The sequence below is a fragment of the Parasteatoda tepidariorum genome, chromosome 1 (assembly GCF_982258835.1).
Source record: "Parasteatoda tepidariorum strain Cologne lab strain chromosome 1, Ptep-v5.0, whole genome shotgun sequence".
NCBI classification, from domain to species: Eukaryota; Metazoa; Arthropoda; class Arachnida; order Araneae; family Theridiidae; genus Parasteatoda; species Parasteatoda tepidariorum.
Window position 1 is genome coordinate 64,814,139 of NC_141755.1, and position 19,034 is coordinate 64,833,172.

Below are 19,034 nucleotides of genomic sequence, written 5' to 3' on the forward strand. Positions count from 1 at the left end.
CTTTTATTTTAGTTTATTAAATAAATTTTATGGTTATTCAGAAATTCGTTATTATCTTTCAAGAATTTCTTCTATCTTCGCCTTTCGATTAGGAAATATTTTAAGTAATTTTTCCTCAAATTCGTATTTTTAAAATGAGGAATTTACCTTATTGAAACCAGTTTTCCTAAACTGGGATAACTTTGTGCAACTCTTTAAATTTAGAAAAAATATTTTTGGGGATTAAATGCTTAAGATTTTGATTTCTTGATTGATTGAATTTAATGAATGTTCATTTTTCTGTACAGCATGAAAAGATCGAGCTCAAAATTATTGAACAATAATCAATAAAATTACAAAATGAGGCTGTTAAAATTGATATAAAACCTGCTGGATCGATAAAAATATAACAAATGATTTGCTTCTAATCAAGTGAGAAATAATTCACCCTACTTGTAAAAGAAAGTATTTCTTATTTCTGCTCCCTTCATTATTCGTTAGAAAATCCATTAATAATCTCTTCTGAATAATTATAATCATATTAATTAAGAACTTACTATAAGAGAGTCATTAGTTACTTTTGTCGTTAACCCATATAGTTCATTAACTATAATTTAGATTTTTTTTTCTCTTTTCTTTTGTTTTTCAACTTACAGCTCGACTGTCATATGGAAAATAATGAGTAGAAAAACTGCAAAAAGTGTATGATTTTGTGATGACTGATGAAAAATGTCCTAAATTTTTAATTAATTATTTTGTCATTCTGTTGCCCTTTCTGTAAACATTAAAAAAGTAATATTTTGTAAATCGATCTATAAATTCATAGAACAGAACTAAAAATTACAGTTTATTTTTAAAATCTTCGAAATCAGGAACATATCTAGATTTTAAGGATGTATTTCAATAGAAAACAAAAACATTTTTATTTGACATATTATTGCCTATATTCAATCAATATAAAATATTGTTCGTAAATTAATAAATCGCATTCTTTTTCCATATTAATACAAGCAGCAACAGTAAGTATTTTCCTCATGTGAAAGCGAGATGATGTTACCATCATAAAAAGTTTAGCAAGAGAAATCCTCAATGCATCTATCATACATAATATTTCCTAACAGAACTCGTTTTTCAATAAATAGTAAGTATTTTTATAGGTAGTAAGTATAATAATTATTTATATGGACTAATATGACAGGGTTGAATGCAAGTTGGTAGCTTGCTTTTTCTATCATACCAATTAATACGGATATGGCCTTGATGGACGTATCCGTATTCATAATATCCGTATTCTAATTCTGTCGAATACCATTTGTATACAGAAATGGTATTCGACAGAAGAGATGACGCGTTTTCATTCCCGTGTTTAGGTTGGTGGTTGAGCTGGGTGTTAATTGACTGCTGTGAAATCATTGAAGATGATCTTGTCGGTGATATAGTATCAAGGGTAACAATTCCACGGTTACCACGCAGATGATCCATATTGCTGAAAATGTCATCGAACTGTTCAAGAACTAACTTACTGTCTCGCAAATGACACTATTTTATGACTCATGGTTCGTAATGCAGCTGTATGCTCCCTTGTGGCCATGCGGATAAGGAGTCGGTCTTCTTGGTTGTCAGTAGTGAGGATGAAGGGAAACCCAGCATGACACTCTTCGTTACTGTTCTGAACACATCAATACCATATTACAAAAATGATATATCGATTGAAACGAGCAATAATAATGAAGCATGATTAACTAAAGCCACGTAATCTGTAATCTCGCCTTAATCACAAAGTCAGACGCGTACTATAAATATTTCTCCTACTTACTCGAGGCTTTATTATAACTTTTTAAGAGGAAAATAACATTCAAATGTTACTGACTCAGAGAAAATTTCTGTAAAGCCTCTGTTTTTATACGTGTTATACATATTGCTATTGCCACTTTGCTTTGCATATACGTACTAAAAATAAAATCGTTTTCATATCTCACTTTGATTTCCTGTCATAAGAATTTCAAGACCACTGGGCTGGTTATTTTCCTGGAGTCGAAATTTAATGGCCAACAGTTTAAAAACACGTTTCAAGAGCCCAATTATAATCGAAATAAACACATGTTTGCTGATGCCTTAAAAATAGTAATTCTTTGAGGTAGTTCCTACACGCCATTCACCTTATTTTTGACGAAGATCTCTCTATTATCAGCAAATGGCAGTACAATAAGAGGGGTTTATAACTTCCTCTTGATGATACGAATGCAGTTATTTACACTAATCTGAGCTGCTATGACATCATAGGAGGACTACAAGACGGTTTGATGTTTTCAGGATACTGGATGAATTCAGATTAATCTTTGAACTTGACTAAAATAATTAATGAACGAAAGGAATAATGAACATAGGAATAAAAATAATTAAATACTAAAGAGCGTGCAATAAACTCATTTTTTTTTAATTAAATAGAGTTGTAAGCCAACAAACATCATTCGTAAACATTTGTAAAAGAAACAGAGACGGCTGTAGCTTAATTTATAAGCGTGCCTGATGCTGAATATTTCGCCATGTGCTGCATTAAGCTTGAAAAGAGTAATGGAGATTTTTGAATGATTCCCACGATCTGAGGGGGAGACAGAGAGAAAAAGATATACACGTGCACAGATAGACTCTTCATTTTATTATCATAAATACACTGCATTACTGCAAAACGTATTGCAATTTATCGATTTTTGCTGCAAATTCTTTGGTAAGAGAACATGTCTAACTACATAACTTTTTAAGGAAATAAAGAAAACATTCCCTTAACAACTAGTTCCAAGAAGATGTGTCATAGAGGTTAAGACTTCACAATTTCGTGCCCTACGGGATGATAGTAACAGTGTGGTCAGCTTCGTGTGCCAGCTACTTTTACTTCCAATTTGAAATTGGTACCCATTAATCTAAAGCTGGATGGGATTCCATCTACAATCGGGGATAGAACGCATAGTTATGCGCATTCTTCATACTTGAAATTCAGAGACTTAACGTATCCGCTTATTCAAAATAAATGCTTATCTATAAAATACAATTTTTCGCAAAAGAAATCTTATCACTATTTAGAAGAAACTCGCTATCGTTAAGTCATTTAATTTTGGAAATTTCAAGGATTTCATTTGTACCTGTTTAATTGTTACTTTCCATACTACACTGTTAGAAATTTCTACTGAGATTTATTTGATGTAAACTTTACTGTTACTTGACGGGACTGACTGCGGTAGGCTATTTTATCTTAATTTTGGCTATTTAAGACAAGAGGACTGATCTCTCAATTTCATGACTGAGTCCCAACATTGACACCTCAATATTTCTTACATTCCCTTCAACCCAACCGTTTTCAGTATCTCGCAGTCCCCTATTTTTGACCCTGGACTATTAGAGTACGATACTATCGTTTATGCATAGATGACAATACCATAAAGCTGCTTAACACAAAAAAATGTCTAATATTCCTATCTCTTACGATAGGTGAAACAACCAGATAAACAGATGAGACAACCAGATAAGTTAAACCACATTCCATGGTTCATTAGAAAAACTCAACTAACTACTGCCTAACTGTCAAGTCCTTTACCTAACGAAAAACTTAGCTCCTAAGCACAATTACATTTCTTTTATATAGTTTAAAAACTATGCTAGTTATAAATAGTTAAAAAAACCATATAGTTTTTTGTTGATGGTTTTTAACCATACTAGATGTAAACGGTTTTAAAACCGTAATAGTAAGAATGTTTTTTTTTACCAAAAGTTTTACGGTTAGAAAGATTGCTGTCTTTTATTTTACCGTAACCTTAGAATCAAAATAGAATGAAAAACTTTAGAGAGAAATGCGTGTATAACGGATAGTTTATGATAGCTAAATTCATATTTTATGTAAATAACGTTTTGCATTTACTTCATGTTTGATGGATTTATCTAATTCATGGAAAAACAACAGTCACTTTACATCGTTTAACAGTAACTTTAAGCCGTGACATGATTTGTTTGCTTTGAAAAATAAGATTAAAAGCTCGTACTTTCTTGTAAGGGAAGGAACTTTGATTAAAAGTGTATCAACTCACGGTCAAGACTGCGATTTCAGAACTTCATAAAGTATGCTAAACAGGCAACAGGAAGCTCTTGCTATTAATAACTACACTGTTGTAAATTTCTCGAAAAAAATGGCTAAATAACAATTTATTGAATGGTTATTTTGCCATATTTAATCAAAACTTCCAAATAACCATAAATAAAATGGTAATCAAACTGTTAAGTTTGAGAAAAACTGTTTATTAACTGCTTTCACTTAATACGGTTAAACGACCGGAATTTTATCGCACCAACTAGAATCACATCATAAAGCTACTTAGTTCTTTTCATCTGCGTACATGTCACAGCCGAGTGGGCTTATCTGTCTATCTCATGACCGGCAGAACAGGGGTTCGAGTCCTAGTGTTGACACTACAATATTTCCTCCATTCCTTTCCAGTGTCCGGCACTCTCCAATGCCCATTACCTTACAAGAAGCAGAGCTCCTATGTCTAGTTAAATAATTACTTTTTTTAAGTTTTTGAAAAATGCTAGTTGTAAATGGTTAAAAAACCGTATAGTTTTGTGTTCATGGTTTAATAACCATACTTTTTGAAAATGGTTTCAAAACCATGAAGGAAAAAAATGTTCTTTACCGTAAACTTTACGGTTAGACGGATGGACAGACAGCTGCCAGTTATTTTACCATAATTTTAGAATGAAAATTTTAACAGTGTATAAATTAATGGAAATGGTACAAAGAGATACAAGATTCCCCCATCTAATACATAAAATAACGTTTTACAAATCATATTGCATGTTGTCTATATATGCAACAGTAGTAGTGGTAATTGCATATTAAATTGTTTTAGAATTAATTTTCAAAGAATATAATTTTGTTTATTCTATTATGAAAATATGAAATAATAAATGATAACTAAAGTTTTTGTAACATTCTGGAGTTAATAGAAGAAAATTCAATTGCATTTTATTATACGCAAAAATTTGTTCGTATGATTTTCCATTATTTTTAAATTATAAATTTATCATTTACGAATAAACTTGGATTATTTTAAAACATATTTTAACAACTTCTGCTTTCTTTCAAAATGAAAAATTTGAGAAAAATTATGAATTTATGGAATGATTGAAATATTTAAGCACAATGTACTAAACAAAGTTTAACTGTCGTTAACTCGTTTTAAAATGTAATGTGTAATTTGCCATTAACTTTATCAACAATTACAATAAGACTCTATTTTTTGCCAAAATTTACTGATTATTTAACTAATTGCTTTCATTTTAGCTACGGTTTAATGAGGCCAAAGTCTTGCAAACTCTGTTAAGCTTTTTATATTAAAATATATAAAGATGTAACTGAGTATTTATTTAGAAAATAATGAAGAGATTACTTTTAACAGAAAAATCCTACATGAAACAGTATTTAAAATTTTCTATTTATATTTAACTTTCCGAGCGTTAAGGGCATCTGGAAATGATTATTATTGAATTTTCTAATCTAATTAAATAATCTAAGGGTAAATGTACTCTGAGAAAAAAAAGTATGGTCAAAACTATCGGAATACAGTAACATTTACCATGTTTTTGGCTCTATGGGAACACCAATTGACTCGGTAATTTCTACCGAAGCGCTTAGGTAATGATTTCAGTAAATTAACAATAAATAGTGTAATAAATATGTGATAAAATTTAGTAATTTTATCATAATACTTAAGAGCATTGCATAAAATTTATTCCTCCATTTATATTTAATTTTCAGTTTTGTATTTTTAGTAAACGTGTTGTGATAAGAACTATAATTTTGAAAACCAGAATTTCTGATTAAGTGTTACCATATGAACTAAAAAATTACCAAATGGATGGTTTAAATACCGTATATTTTAATTTTTATTACAAAAAAAATTTTTTGCACCAGAAATGTCATTAACTTACAGTACGGTTATTTTACCGGAATTTTTTTCCGTGTAAGGAAGTAAGTAAATAAGGAAAGGTTTCTGATCAAGCATTTAAACGTTGTTAAGACATTTGGGGGAATGTAAAGTGAGTTTGAACTGTTATATACAACAAATACCTACTAAAAGAAAAGCATTTCGGGATATATGTTTTTGTTTTTAAAAGTTTACTGATCACAATTTTTTCTTATGTTTTAGCTATTTTTTTCAACTGGATTTTAAACTCCTTATTTCATTATTATTTCATGTTTTTATTTTATTAGAACTAAGTTTAAATATATTTGTTCCAAAATTTTTAACAAACACCAATTATAATTTGAAACTGATTTTTGGCAGGAAAATTTTAAAACAATGTATCTACTTTGTTTGTTTACTAATCATTTTGCTATCGTAATTTAAACTTTTTCTTTTTCTTTTAGCTTTTCAAAAGGCTATTTAAATGATTAAATAGTACATTTAGCTTTTATTCTTAAATGTATGAGCAAACAATATTGTAGAACAATACATGTGCGTGATATCAGTCGTAAACATGTAATATTCAATAATTCATGAAAAATGACGCATTGACCGAATGCTGAATGAAAAACAAAGTATTATCAGATGAAAGAGCTTTAGCAATGAGTTTTGTATTTTCAGCATTTTCCATATTGTACGATTCCTGTTAGGACACTGAGAAAAAAGTATGGTTGAAACTGCTATAATAGGGTCCAATTTAAGGTATAACTAATTTACCGATGGGAACACCAAAAAAAAAAAAAAAAAGAAAAAAAACTCGGTAATTTTTCCCGAAGTGCTTTAGTTATTATTTTTTTAAAATTAACAATAAAATATGATTTTAAATTGAGTGATAAAATTTGGTAAATGTGGTTATTTTAATTTTAGCATGATATCTTATTATAACATGCAATAAAAATCATATATTCGGTATTACTTTTCAGTTTTGCATTTTTTACAAAATGTGTGGTAATAGGAACTATAATTTTGAAAACAAGAATTTCCGATAAACAGTTATATATGAACGGGAAAATTACCGCATGAATAGTTTAAATTCCATATATTCCATATATTTGTCATTACCAAACCGTACGGTAATTTTACCAGAATTTTTTTCTCCGTTTTCATTTAGGAATGTTACTTTCATTTTAATTCCTTATTTTCACTAAATATCTTTCTGCCATTGTTACTTCATTTTAAAATAATGATTAGAAATATGATTGCTTCAGTTCGATGGCAAAAGTTACATATTTTGATGTAATGCAATTATTGCATCTGATTTTTGTAATTCCACTTTATAAATAATTGTTTGCTTAACTTTTGATGAAGTTATCATTCCTAAACTTGTTAACTAATTTCTTAAATAAGAATACACATATTGTATGATATCGTGTTTCTTAACTAGCTTTTTGAACATGAAATTTAAAAATTAAAATACTAATTATTTCCTTTAAATATTGAATGAAGGAAGATAGCTTGACTTTTATTTTTACCGTGTTTACAATTTTCTGTTCTACATTTTGTTAACTATTTTAAACGTCAATATGCATTTTAAGTTTTTATAAAGTGAATAAATATTTTCAACAATTCATGGATATATTTTTGTTTTATTATAAAAAATACGTTCATTATATTTGGGCATAATATTCGTAACTTTACTTTCAGGTTCATAATTAATTATCTCAAATATCTCAGCATGAAATTTTCAACATAAATTTTAATAACGTTTTTTCATACGTAATGATAATTGATTAAAACCTTAAAGCGTGACTGGTCATAAATAAAGATTTTTTTATAACTGATTTTAGCATTTTATAATTTAAATTCCATAATGTCTTTTAACACAATTACTTAGTATTTATTATAGCAAATAATTGGAGGATGGTAGAAGTAAGTTTTATAATACAACTTTTGTTCTAAATTAAAGATAAAAATATATACTACAAATTTATTACAGTTAAAATACCCTTAATATCAGTTTTTTCGCTCATAATACTCATAAAAATTATTAAGAAATTATTAAGAAAAATTATTAAGGCGATGTTTTTAGCATGTAAAGAAAAAGGCATTTTGGAGTAAAGAATTTCTTAGAAATGTCTGTACACTGTAAAAAATTCGTATTCTTTTTGCGTATTTTCTCTGTACATTTGACGGTTTATAGCTGTGTTTTAACAAAATGGTTTTTCTTTGTTTTTCATGCAAATCACAAACGATTTAAATTTGATAACTCTAGGTTTTTTTCAAATGATTTCACGATTATTTTCTTTACTTGTTCTTATTTCTCAGCAATTATTTCACGGTTTTGAACATCATTATGGTTTTATGGTTTTAACCATTTTATGGCTTTGAACATAAGTAAAAGTACGAATCACCATTTTTATCTAATTGATACTCTACCTGATTATTATACTAATTACTCTACCCGATATTTCTTTAGACAAAATGTTAGTATGTTAAGCTGCAAAACAGTTTTTATTAGGGTGGGCAGATACAGTTTTAAACGCTTTAAAAATTAATTATAATTTCAATAAGTAAGGCTTTTAAGATCTAGTTTAAGATTTTCCTTTATATTGAGACACTAGATTTGTGGTCGATCAGGGGGCAGAGTGCTTGCCTCCCAATGAGGAAACCCAGGCTCGAATCCTAGCATCGACTGGTCGTACGATTGTTGATCTCTGCTTACGTTGACCATAATGCTATGATAGTTATTTTATAGAGTTGTTTTGTTAAAACAATAAGGCTTGTTGATAAAAAAAGCGGTATTTATCTGTTTTTAAATAACAGTAATCTTTTGTGAAGTAAATGATCTTATACTGGCAAACCAGTTGACAGTTTTTTTTGTTGAAAATTTAACAGATTTTTTTTTTAGTACAGCTAACAAGATTCTTACGTGACGTATTAACAACTGTTGAAGTACGATAGATTTATAGACAATAAAAAAGGGTTTGAAAAGGTCGGAATAAGAGAAATTGTAGACGTGTGTAAAAAATTCTTGTTCCTTCTTGATTAATCTCTTCTGTCGGAACTCAACTATTCATTTAAATGCTCGTTCGAAAATGAAATAAAATTTACGGTTGTCTGGATGTGCTTCAGAAACGCCGGAAATTAGTCTAATTTAGAAATACGTGCTCTGGAAATATTTCGAAAAGACATTTATTCTGGGTGATCAAAACAAGATCATGTTTTGTTTTTATAGGAAACAAAATAGCAATTATCTTTCGTTCCAAAACATCTCAAACAAAAATCGAAAGTTGATTTCTAATTTTTTTTAACGGAAATGTTTTTAAGTTTGCATTTATTAAAAATTAATCAAGTTTTATGGATAAACCAAGTTTTATGGATAATCAAGTTTTATGGATAAAATAAAGGGACACAGAATAATTTTTATGCATGTAGTTTTTGACATATTAATGCAGTCATTTCCCATGGAATCACAATTCGGGAGTTTATATTTGGTAAAATTAAAAGGGGAAATATAAATTTTTGAACAGGAAACACGCAATAAAGACTGGATACGGAAGTGTTTTTAAATTTTATTAGTAGAATGCTTTTTTTACTGGAAATGAAATTAGGCTAAAAGCTTTAAGTCCTTTTTTATATAATTTACACAATGCTTTTTAAACATATTTTATACTCTAAGAATGGCTTTAACAGCTATAAGTGAAACTTAAGGTTAAATTTCAAATTCTTAGAAAAAATAAATGTTTCTCTTCTTTCTGTTATTTTTATTCAATGGTGTATTTTTAATCAATTAATTTTCGTAAAAAGAAGTGATTCTACTAAAAAAAGCAAGTTTTTAATGTGTAGTTTGCAGAGTGACTTCAGATTTTAAGAAAATATGACTGTAATAAACGGCGAAAGAAAAATCGTGTAAAATTACCATACTGTATGCTCATGACATTTTCTGTAAAAAAACTCAATAATTCTGGTAATAAAAACCAAAATGAACAGTATTTAAATTATTCATTTGGTGATTTTTCCGTTCATATGACAACGGTTTACCGAAAATTCTATTTTTTTAAAATATTGTTCTTGTTATCAGGCATTTAGTAAAAAATACAAAACTGGAAAGTAAATTTAATCGAATGAATGGTTTTTAAGCCATGTTCTAAGGTATCATGATAAAATTAGAAAATTTTACTACATTTATCAAATTTTAGTACCTATTGTAAAATGATATTTTATTGTTAATTTTACCGAAATCTTTACCAAAGTACTTTGGTAAAAGTTACCGAGCTTTTTGGCGTTCTTACTAGTACATTCGGGTACTTTTTGACCATATTTTTTTCTCAATGCAGTGAAAATACAAAATTTCCCATTTGATTTATTTGAAATAGGATTATGATTTATGTTACTTCGAATAAGCTTACAACCCTCTATTTATTAACGGTTTATTAATGGTTTACTCCTAAATTGTTACTAAATTACATAAAATTTCATAGAGAAACACATTAAAGCAATTTAATTTATAAATGATGGATAAACTTAATCTGGTTATAGTATGAAAGATTCATGAAAAATGCGCAACAGTGATTATTTGTTGTTGTTGCTTAAAACAAAAATGCTTCTTGCATGAAAGATTTCATACTGAAAACTTTTTTTTTCATTTCCATCATTTACATGAATAAAATAAGTTTCCGCTTCAATATTTTACTCGAAACGATTATTCTTGGGACAATTAAGTATACGGAGTGAATGTTTACTTGAACTAAGTTTTTAAGTAAATTTGTTAATAAATATTTATTAGAAACGCAGTTAAACTTTTAATTCTTAAAATTTTTTTAATAGTAATAAAATCTTTTTCAGTACTTGTGTTGTTATGAAAGGAGGAAAATAAAGAAAATTCATTTAGCGGCAAGTTTGTATACAAGATGAACAGTGATTTTGCAAAAAAGATTTTCTTATATAAGTTATATTAGACAACAATTGAAGAAAAAAAAATAGTATTTATTAACATAACTTATTCCCTATACCTATTACCGATGCAATATTATTATTGAATTAAAATTGTTTTTAAATTTTTCAGATTTCAAAATATACTTATGCTTTAAAGCAACTTTTTTGTCGTAAACAAAAATAAAAAACCAAATTTCAAAAAAATCTAACTATCCTTCTCAAAAACATTTTAAAATAATTTTTTGTTCTTAGAAAAGTAGTTTTTATGTTTAAGGAAAGAATAATTTTTTTTACACGGAATGAGGCATTCTTATTAAATTTCCGTTTTCTATGGTAGTGACATTTCTGGTAAAAAACTGATAAACATAATTCGGGTGAATATAAAATTACGGTATTTAAATTATTCAATTGGTAATTTCCCCATTAATACCGTATCTGCTTACCATCAATTCGGATTTTTAAAATTATGATATTTATTACCACACATTTATTTTCAAATACAAAACTGAAAAGTAAATTTAATCGAATAAATTATTCTTATGCCATGCTTTGAGGTATCATGATAAAATGACCAAATTTTATGGAATTTACCAACTTTTATCAGTCATTATAAAGACGTATATCATTGTTGTTTTTATCAACAAAAAAAATTGACCATACTTTTTTTCTTTGTCAGTCTATTCATGGGCATTAACGTAGATATATAATAGCAAAATAATGCAAAAAAAAAAAAATTTTAATACCAAATAATAAATTTTTGTTTTAATTTCTTTACGAATCCTTAATAAGGGAAGTATTACAATTTTAAAATTTTTTTACTAAATGTATTATGTAAAGGAATTTTTATATAACAATAAATTTCGTTAAAAATTCCGTCAACTAATAGAATTTTTTTTAGTGTTGTACGTTTAACATTGCGTTAAATTTAACAAGAAGAAGAGGAATATTGCAATTTCATAAAATCAATAGAATATTGCATAATTTTTTTAAAATTTATTTCCTAAGTGTCTATTATTAAACAAATAAACAAATAGTGCTTTTACGTTATTCTTAACAAAGTGACGAATATACTTAAGAAATGGAAATTAAATTTTCACTATGGATCGTGACAAATTAACACAGTATTACACTTTCCTTTGTTATCGTACAACAACAACATAAACAAATTATTTATAATTTGTATACATTGTTGTCATACGAGATGAAAATCAAAATTCTACAACACTAATACAATAAAAGAATTTGATTTCGACAAACATCTAAAACATTTGCTTCAACGCTTATCTCTTCAGTGAATTTTATAATAACACATACACTTTTATAGTTTAGATAAAATGCAATAACTTACCTGGTATGGTTTTAGATTTTCCAAAATCGTCAAACAGTTAAGGTTCTAAATTAAGTAAATATGGATGCTACTGTAATGAGACGGCATGCTTTACAGGACTAGTTGATTTGGGAATCCTTTTATCCCTAAATATCTATAGGATGACGTAGAGGATGATAGGAAAAGGATGATCGAATGTTAAACTCAATCTCTCTCATTTTTCGTTCTCATTGCTCTTGCCGAGGAAGGGATAACGATTTGACAAATATCGCCAAGTTTGGCGATCAAATATGAAGCTTATTTTTTTCATATATATTTACTGCTACTATTGACGATTTAAGTATAAAATGAAACTAAATAAAAAAATTTAAACCGCAATAAATTATAATCTCAAACTTTAAATTATAATTAACTTAATAAAAATCTTTAATAAAACAAAAGCTTTTAAATATTATAAATCATTGTATCACAAAATTTATTTAATATTATTAATATTTTTAAATATATTAGGAAACATAAAAGGAAGACTACTCGATCTACAACAAAAAATTTGTTATGCAAAAGTATTTAGTTAATTTGTAATTTTTTTCTCCAAAATGTTATATTAAATGACAATATCTTTATTAATATAACTATTATATATTTGTGTAATTATGGAAAAAATCTACGAGGAGAAAAACATGTTTTAAGCAATTTTTTTTACAACATAATTAATTTAAGAGGTAAATAAAAAGAAAAAAGAAGAAAAAGAGAAAAATGGATAGAGAGAGGAAGAAAGAAAGATAGATAGATAGAGAGAAGAAGAGAGAGAGATTAGACGAGTGAGACAGAGATATATTTAATAAAAATTTAAAATCTATATTTTATGCTCATAAAATTTAGTTTGAATCCAAACAGGTAAGAAAATTTTAAGTTATGACTCTTAGAAACTTGAATTACTATATAATTATTCAATTTAACATGAGGACTTTTTTCATATATATTTGAAAATATGTTTGTTAGAAAAGATTACATAGACACAAAACAAATGTATTTGTTTTAAAAATTATTTTTAAGTTCGGAAAGAGATGGATAAAAATTTTGTTCCACGCAATGTCGCCAAAAAGGACTACCTTAGTCGCCAAAATGATCAGAAACAGTTGCCAGTTTTCTCCTCCCGGTTTCATCAAAATCGATTATTTCACCCTGCCCTCTACTTCTGCGCATATTTACAGGGTCTCAGACGACGATTTGGACACTACTAGCATATTTTTTATTTTTTTTCTTATTTTTTATTTCTTGCCCAGGTGTAAGGAAATTAAGTTATTACGATTAAAAGAGCCTAAATGGCTTATATTCCAGTCTAAATATTTTTTTCTCACAATTTTAAAAATGATTGCAGAAATTTATCAAATTTAAAAAAAAAAAATCTGAATATTGGAAGGTTTTAGTAAATAATAATATCAGATATAGTCGAGTATTGCTATACACAGTGTGTCTTAAATGAATATAAATTTAAATTAATGGAATATTGGGGATGTTATAACTTTCAATAGAATGATGAATGTTCTTCTAAATGCAATGCTTGAAAAGTTTTGTTGGAGAAAAATTAGAATTTAGTAATTCATAATTATATTATATTATGTAATAATTGGAATATTATTGTACACATTATTGTTGTTTAAATAGATATTAATTTAAATAATTGAAATGCATGTGTTGTTGCATCTTCAATATAATGATGAACATTTACTAATTGCGATGTTTGAAAAGCTTTGTAAAAAACTTAAAATCTTACAGAAAAACATTAAGTTGAATAAAATCGTTATTTATAATTAAACTCTGGATTTATCATATCCTTGTATACGAGTATGAACCTACTCAAAGTTCAGAAATTTTAAACCTTAGATGAAATTGCTTTCAGTTGCACAATTAGTATAAATTTATAATAATAAATATTAAAAAAAAGTCTTAAAAGTTCAATTCAAAAGTTATAGATTAAAATCGTATTCCTTGTAGGCCAATTTCATGCAGCTAGGAAATTTTTTAAATTGCTGAGTGCAAAGTCAAGTGAGTGAGTACGAAGATATTTTACTAATTTAGAGATAAAATTTTAGGTTATATATGATAATTATTTGCTCACAAAATTGCTATTGTCTAATAATTATTTAGCTTATTGTAAAACAGCTATAAAACATTCCTTTCGTGATAAAAAAATAATTTCGGAGATTATTTTTTTATGCACTGTACTTGGAGAAACACAATTGGAATAGACAAAACTTATTATGAAGAAAAATCTAAAATTCAAATTTTCAAATTAGTTAAAATTAAATAAAAAAAAATCAAAGAATTAAATTAAATTAAATTAACTAAAATTAAAATTAATTGAAGTTAAAATTAACTCAAAATTAAAATTAACTAAATTAAAATAATCAATTAATTAATAAATCAATGGATTTATTTGAGTTTGTGTTTACATTTTTCTTTTCATTCAGATTTAGATTTGCTTTAATGCAGATGTATAGTTATAGCAGTAAACTGAGAAACTTGAATACATAAGAGACTTTATGTTTTTTTCCCATATAAAAATAATTATAATTCTTTCATGTTTCATTGATTTATGTAACTACGCCTTCTTCGTAATGCACTAAGTCACGCGATATCTCTGATCTTTCATAAATGTCATTTAAGTTATACCACTACTTTTGGGTATAGCCCAGTCAAATTTGACTTTCAGTTTTAACTAATTTTCGAAAAGCTGGAAAGGGTTTTATTTCACTAAAGGCATCTCAAATAAGAAAATTATCAATTAAATAAATAATCCAAGTCACTGAAGCGGTAAAATATTACGTGTTTAAAATTTCATTCGCTTCGAAAATATATAAATAGCAAATAATAGTTGACATGTTTCAAGCGCTTTAAAAATAGGCACCCATTTTCAAGACTTGTCAGACATGAATGAGAGGAAAGGTCATATCACTACTTGAAAAGTCATCTATTTCATTTCAAATTTATTTTTTAGTTAAAATAAAATGGTTCTCTCTTCTCATTCACGTCTGACAAGTCTTGAAAATGGGCGCCATTTTTAAAGCGCTTGAAACTTGTAGACTGATATTTGCCTTTTATATATTTTTGAAGCGAATGAAGGTTTTAACCAGGTAAATTGCAACGTTTTCTTGGGGTGAGCTAAGCTTTTGAGAGCAAAAAAAACTGATAAAATTTTAGGCATTTTCAGTTTATTCTTTAGAATATTTAAACGATGCAATCATTTTCAGCCTTCTTGGAATTAGTTGGAGGCATAGCACTTGTGTCTTGTACAGAATGATCTAATATTACAAAAATATATATTTATAGCGTCGTATCTCTGAAATTGCATGCATATTCATAGAGATCCTGCCAAAAATATAGATTCTGCTTAATATAGAATAGCTAACATTTACTATAATTTTCCATATTGCAAGAGAAAAAATCTTAATATAGTCATTTTTGTAAAGATATAAATATTTTCTAATTGCATTTTTGCAATTATTTTTAAAATTCTTTTTGTTTTCCTGTATCCTTAGAAAAATAATCACTCGAAATTAAATAATGTAGTAATTGATTTTATTTTGATATTTGTGTTCTCATATTATCCGTAAAATTTTTCTAGACAAAATTTGATCCAGCCTTATGTTTTTGTCTATAATTTCTGAAAACTTAATCTCAGTTTCAGGATTTAAAATATCTTTTTGGATAGTTTGCTTGAAAATAGTACGCAAATAAGTTTTTATCATTAAGAAAAAAAATGCAAAGTGCATGCAAAAATTTGTGTACAAAATTTGTGTGCAAAAATTTGATAAAATAAATTTAAAATATATGTTTAAATGTTGTAAAAGTTTTTTTTTTAATAGATCCATGTTTTATATTTATTTTATAACCGTCGTTGAACTGTTGGCCTAGTTTTTAAGTTGAAGACTACTTATGTTCAACTCCGTAGCCTTGTAGTTTTGAACCCAATTCAGAAGACAAGGGAACTCCTGGGTCAAGAATTAAGAGAAATTTGACTTCGTGGAGGACTTGGATGGAACTAACCCGCATTTGCGTTACATGGAGAAGAAAGCTTCCCACGGTTAGCTTGACGGCAAGGGGACTTTAACCGATCATCCGTCTACCACTGAGGATATGTTATGTCAGGATATCGCTCTACCCCCCCCACCACGGCTCCACCAAATCTATAATATTAGAAGGAAGAGTTTGGTCTGCATGGCAGTCTGTTTTGCTCATGCGTATGTTCCTCTCACAGTTACAGGACAGCTTGGGCTATCATTTTGAAATAGTTACAGAATGTGTAAGAAGAAACTTTTAGCCAAAGAACTAAAAATTATTCCAAGATTTCAAATAGTCCGTTTATAATGGACGTTTGAAAAAGGTTAATGGTTTAGCAATAGGCATTTTCGTAAATTTGAATAATTAATTAAATATTTAAAAGATAATATCAACTATATTTTCAAGCAGCTTTGTTTGATTGAAACAGAGTTTCACTGAGAGTTAATCGCTAATTACTTATCTTTGCTCAATTATATCAGCTAAGTAAAAGCAAGATCAACACAGGGAGACCTCAATTAATTATTAGTTTCAAAACTATCTGAAACCACGAGTTTAATTTCTTTTTGGTTTCGCTATTGAAACGTATTCTTATAAGCATAAAAGAGGAAAAATTATAACGGTAATTGAAGAAAAAAAAATTTAAATAATTTTTTGAAGTGCAAAATTATTGTAGAAAATTTCTCGATTTTTGCAAAGTTCGGCAATATTGTGTTGGTTGCGAGCATTAGCATTATTTTCGGTTTCGAATGATATGTATAGTTTAGTCAATCTTTGTTTGAATGAGATGCTTTATAATCTTAAAATTAAAAGTAATCTAATCATATCTTAATCTTAAAACGAATAACTAATCATACCTTAAAATTAAAATTTAATAAATAAGTAAAGTGAAACTTTTTTTTGTTGTTAATATGGTAAATAGTAATTTTTAAATGATTTTTAATGCTAAAAAAATTAAAAAGCGCTAGTCTTACATTTATTGTAGATTATACTGTTTAAACTGAAAAATATTGTATTTTTTAGCCTTCACTTCTGTTTTCAGTGCTTTTTCGTGAATCTGTTTAAATATTCATGAAAATTTACTGTATAAAACTCATTTTTATTCAAAAGTTTATGCAATAGTTATAAAGGCAGAAAAAAAAGAAAATTTATTTTTACATTTTGGTTATAAGGTTTGGAAAGTGAATTTTACTATTTTGAAAAATAAACACAGCAACTTTTATTAAAATATTAAATAAAACATCATGAAAAAGACCAAGAAAGTTCATTGCTATTATCTCCGGACGCAGATAAATTATAACACAATTTTTATTGTTTAAATTTGATTGTAAGAAAAATTTAATATTGCATAATTTTTCTTACATTTTTTTCATTATATTTGATAGTTATCTTTATTTTATATTTCTTCCAATTTTATTATCATATTTATATGGATTTAAGAAGTGCAATTTCGATGTTTATAATGTTCAAAAATGAAAACTTATGAGCTGCGCTATTATTTATTTCTGTTGCCTTAAAACTAAGACTTTTGAGGAGCACATACATTGTAGAAAATTTCAGATCAAATTTCACCAAAAAAGACCGGCACTGTGGGTACATCATTGGTACATGTTTGGGTAAAATAGATGTTACCGTAAAATATTATAAGGTAATTTTTACTTTAATATTTATTTAATGAAAGTGAATGAGTTTAATTTTCCTCTTTGTAGTTTTACTAAATGAGTTACGGGAAATTTACCAAATGAATGGTATAATTTCCGTATATTTTTGTTTTACTACCAGAATTACGGTTTTTTTTGCAAGAAATTTCATTACCGTATAAGTACTGTAAATTTAGCAGAATTGTTTTTCCATGTAAAACCAAAACTTAAATTATTGATTCTTTTTAAACTCATATGTAAGCCAGTTAGAAGAACATATTTGCAATCAAAATTTCAAGAAACACCTGTAACGATAATATTTTTATTCTAATTTCGCAACAATAATTGACACAAATCGTCAAAACTGGTCTTTATAGTAGGTATATATATCAATATTTCAGTAAAGATTTTAGTCCCTTTCCTGGAATGACCATCTATGGCTGGCAGTAGGGCGACGATGTCTTGGTGCTTCGTCGTGTCTCCTTGGACAATATCCAGATATGGGATCATATGCCCCAAATTCACATTCAGGAATATGGCAATGATTCGCTTCTACACACCTAAAATAGAAACATCATTTGAATTATACTTTAAATTTGAATCATCCATATATATACACTCTATAACAGAAAAATCGACGCACCAAGAAGGAGTTGTCCGATTGAAACGAAAATTGGCGGATAGGAAGACAATGTGCAGAATAGTAAATGATTAAAATTTCAGAACAATTGAATTATTTACTGCAGAGTTACAGAAACAAGTTCAATAAGGTGTTGACCCGCCTCTAGCCTGGATACAAGCTGCCACACGGCGTGGCATAGACCGATAAAGCTCCCGGATTGTCTCTAGCGGTATTTCCTGCCAAATTCGATCCAATTGTCGAACGAGGCCATCAACATTCCGTGCCAAATGCAACCGCCTTCCCATCATATCCCAGACATGCTCGATGGGAGAGAGATCTGGCTATCTGGCAGGCCAAGGAAGAGTTTGACAAGCTTGCAGACAGTTCACAGAAACACGTGCCGTATGTGGTCTGGCATTGTACTGCTGAAAAACCAGCCCAGGGCGCTGCAAAAGGAACGGTAGCAAAACAGGTCTTAGGATGTCGTTGACGTACCGCTGTGCAGTAAGTGTATC

The 19,034-nt window shown here is 28.0% G+C and overlaps 2 protein-coding genes across 2 annotated transcripts in view; both read right to left on the bottom strand.

The window, feature by feature from the left end:
* LOC107444584 (beta-1,4-glucuronyltransferase 1) overlaps positions 1–12,447 on the bottom strand; it is a 34,473-nt gene extending 22,026 nt beyond the window's left edge. The window contains exon 1 of the mRNA XM_021146094.4: positions 12,217–12,447. The gene's annotated coding sequence lies outside the window, so the exon portion shown is untranslated. The remainder of the gene's footprint in view (positions 1–12,216) is intronic.
* A 5,758-nt stretch (positions 12,448–18,205) lies between these two features.
* LOC107438671 (uncharacterized) overlaps positions 18,206–19,034 on the bottom strand; it is a 45,618-nt gene continuing 44,789 nt past the window's right edge. The window contains exon 6 of the mRNA XM_016051000.5: positions 18,206–18,457. Coding sequence (XP_015906486.2) covers positions 18,307–18,457 — 151 coding nt within the window. The 3' untranslated portion in view covers positions 18,206–18,306. The remainder of the gene's footprint in view (positions 18,458–19,034) is intronic.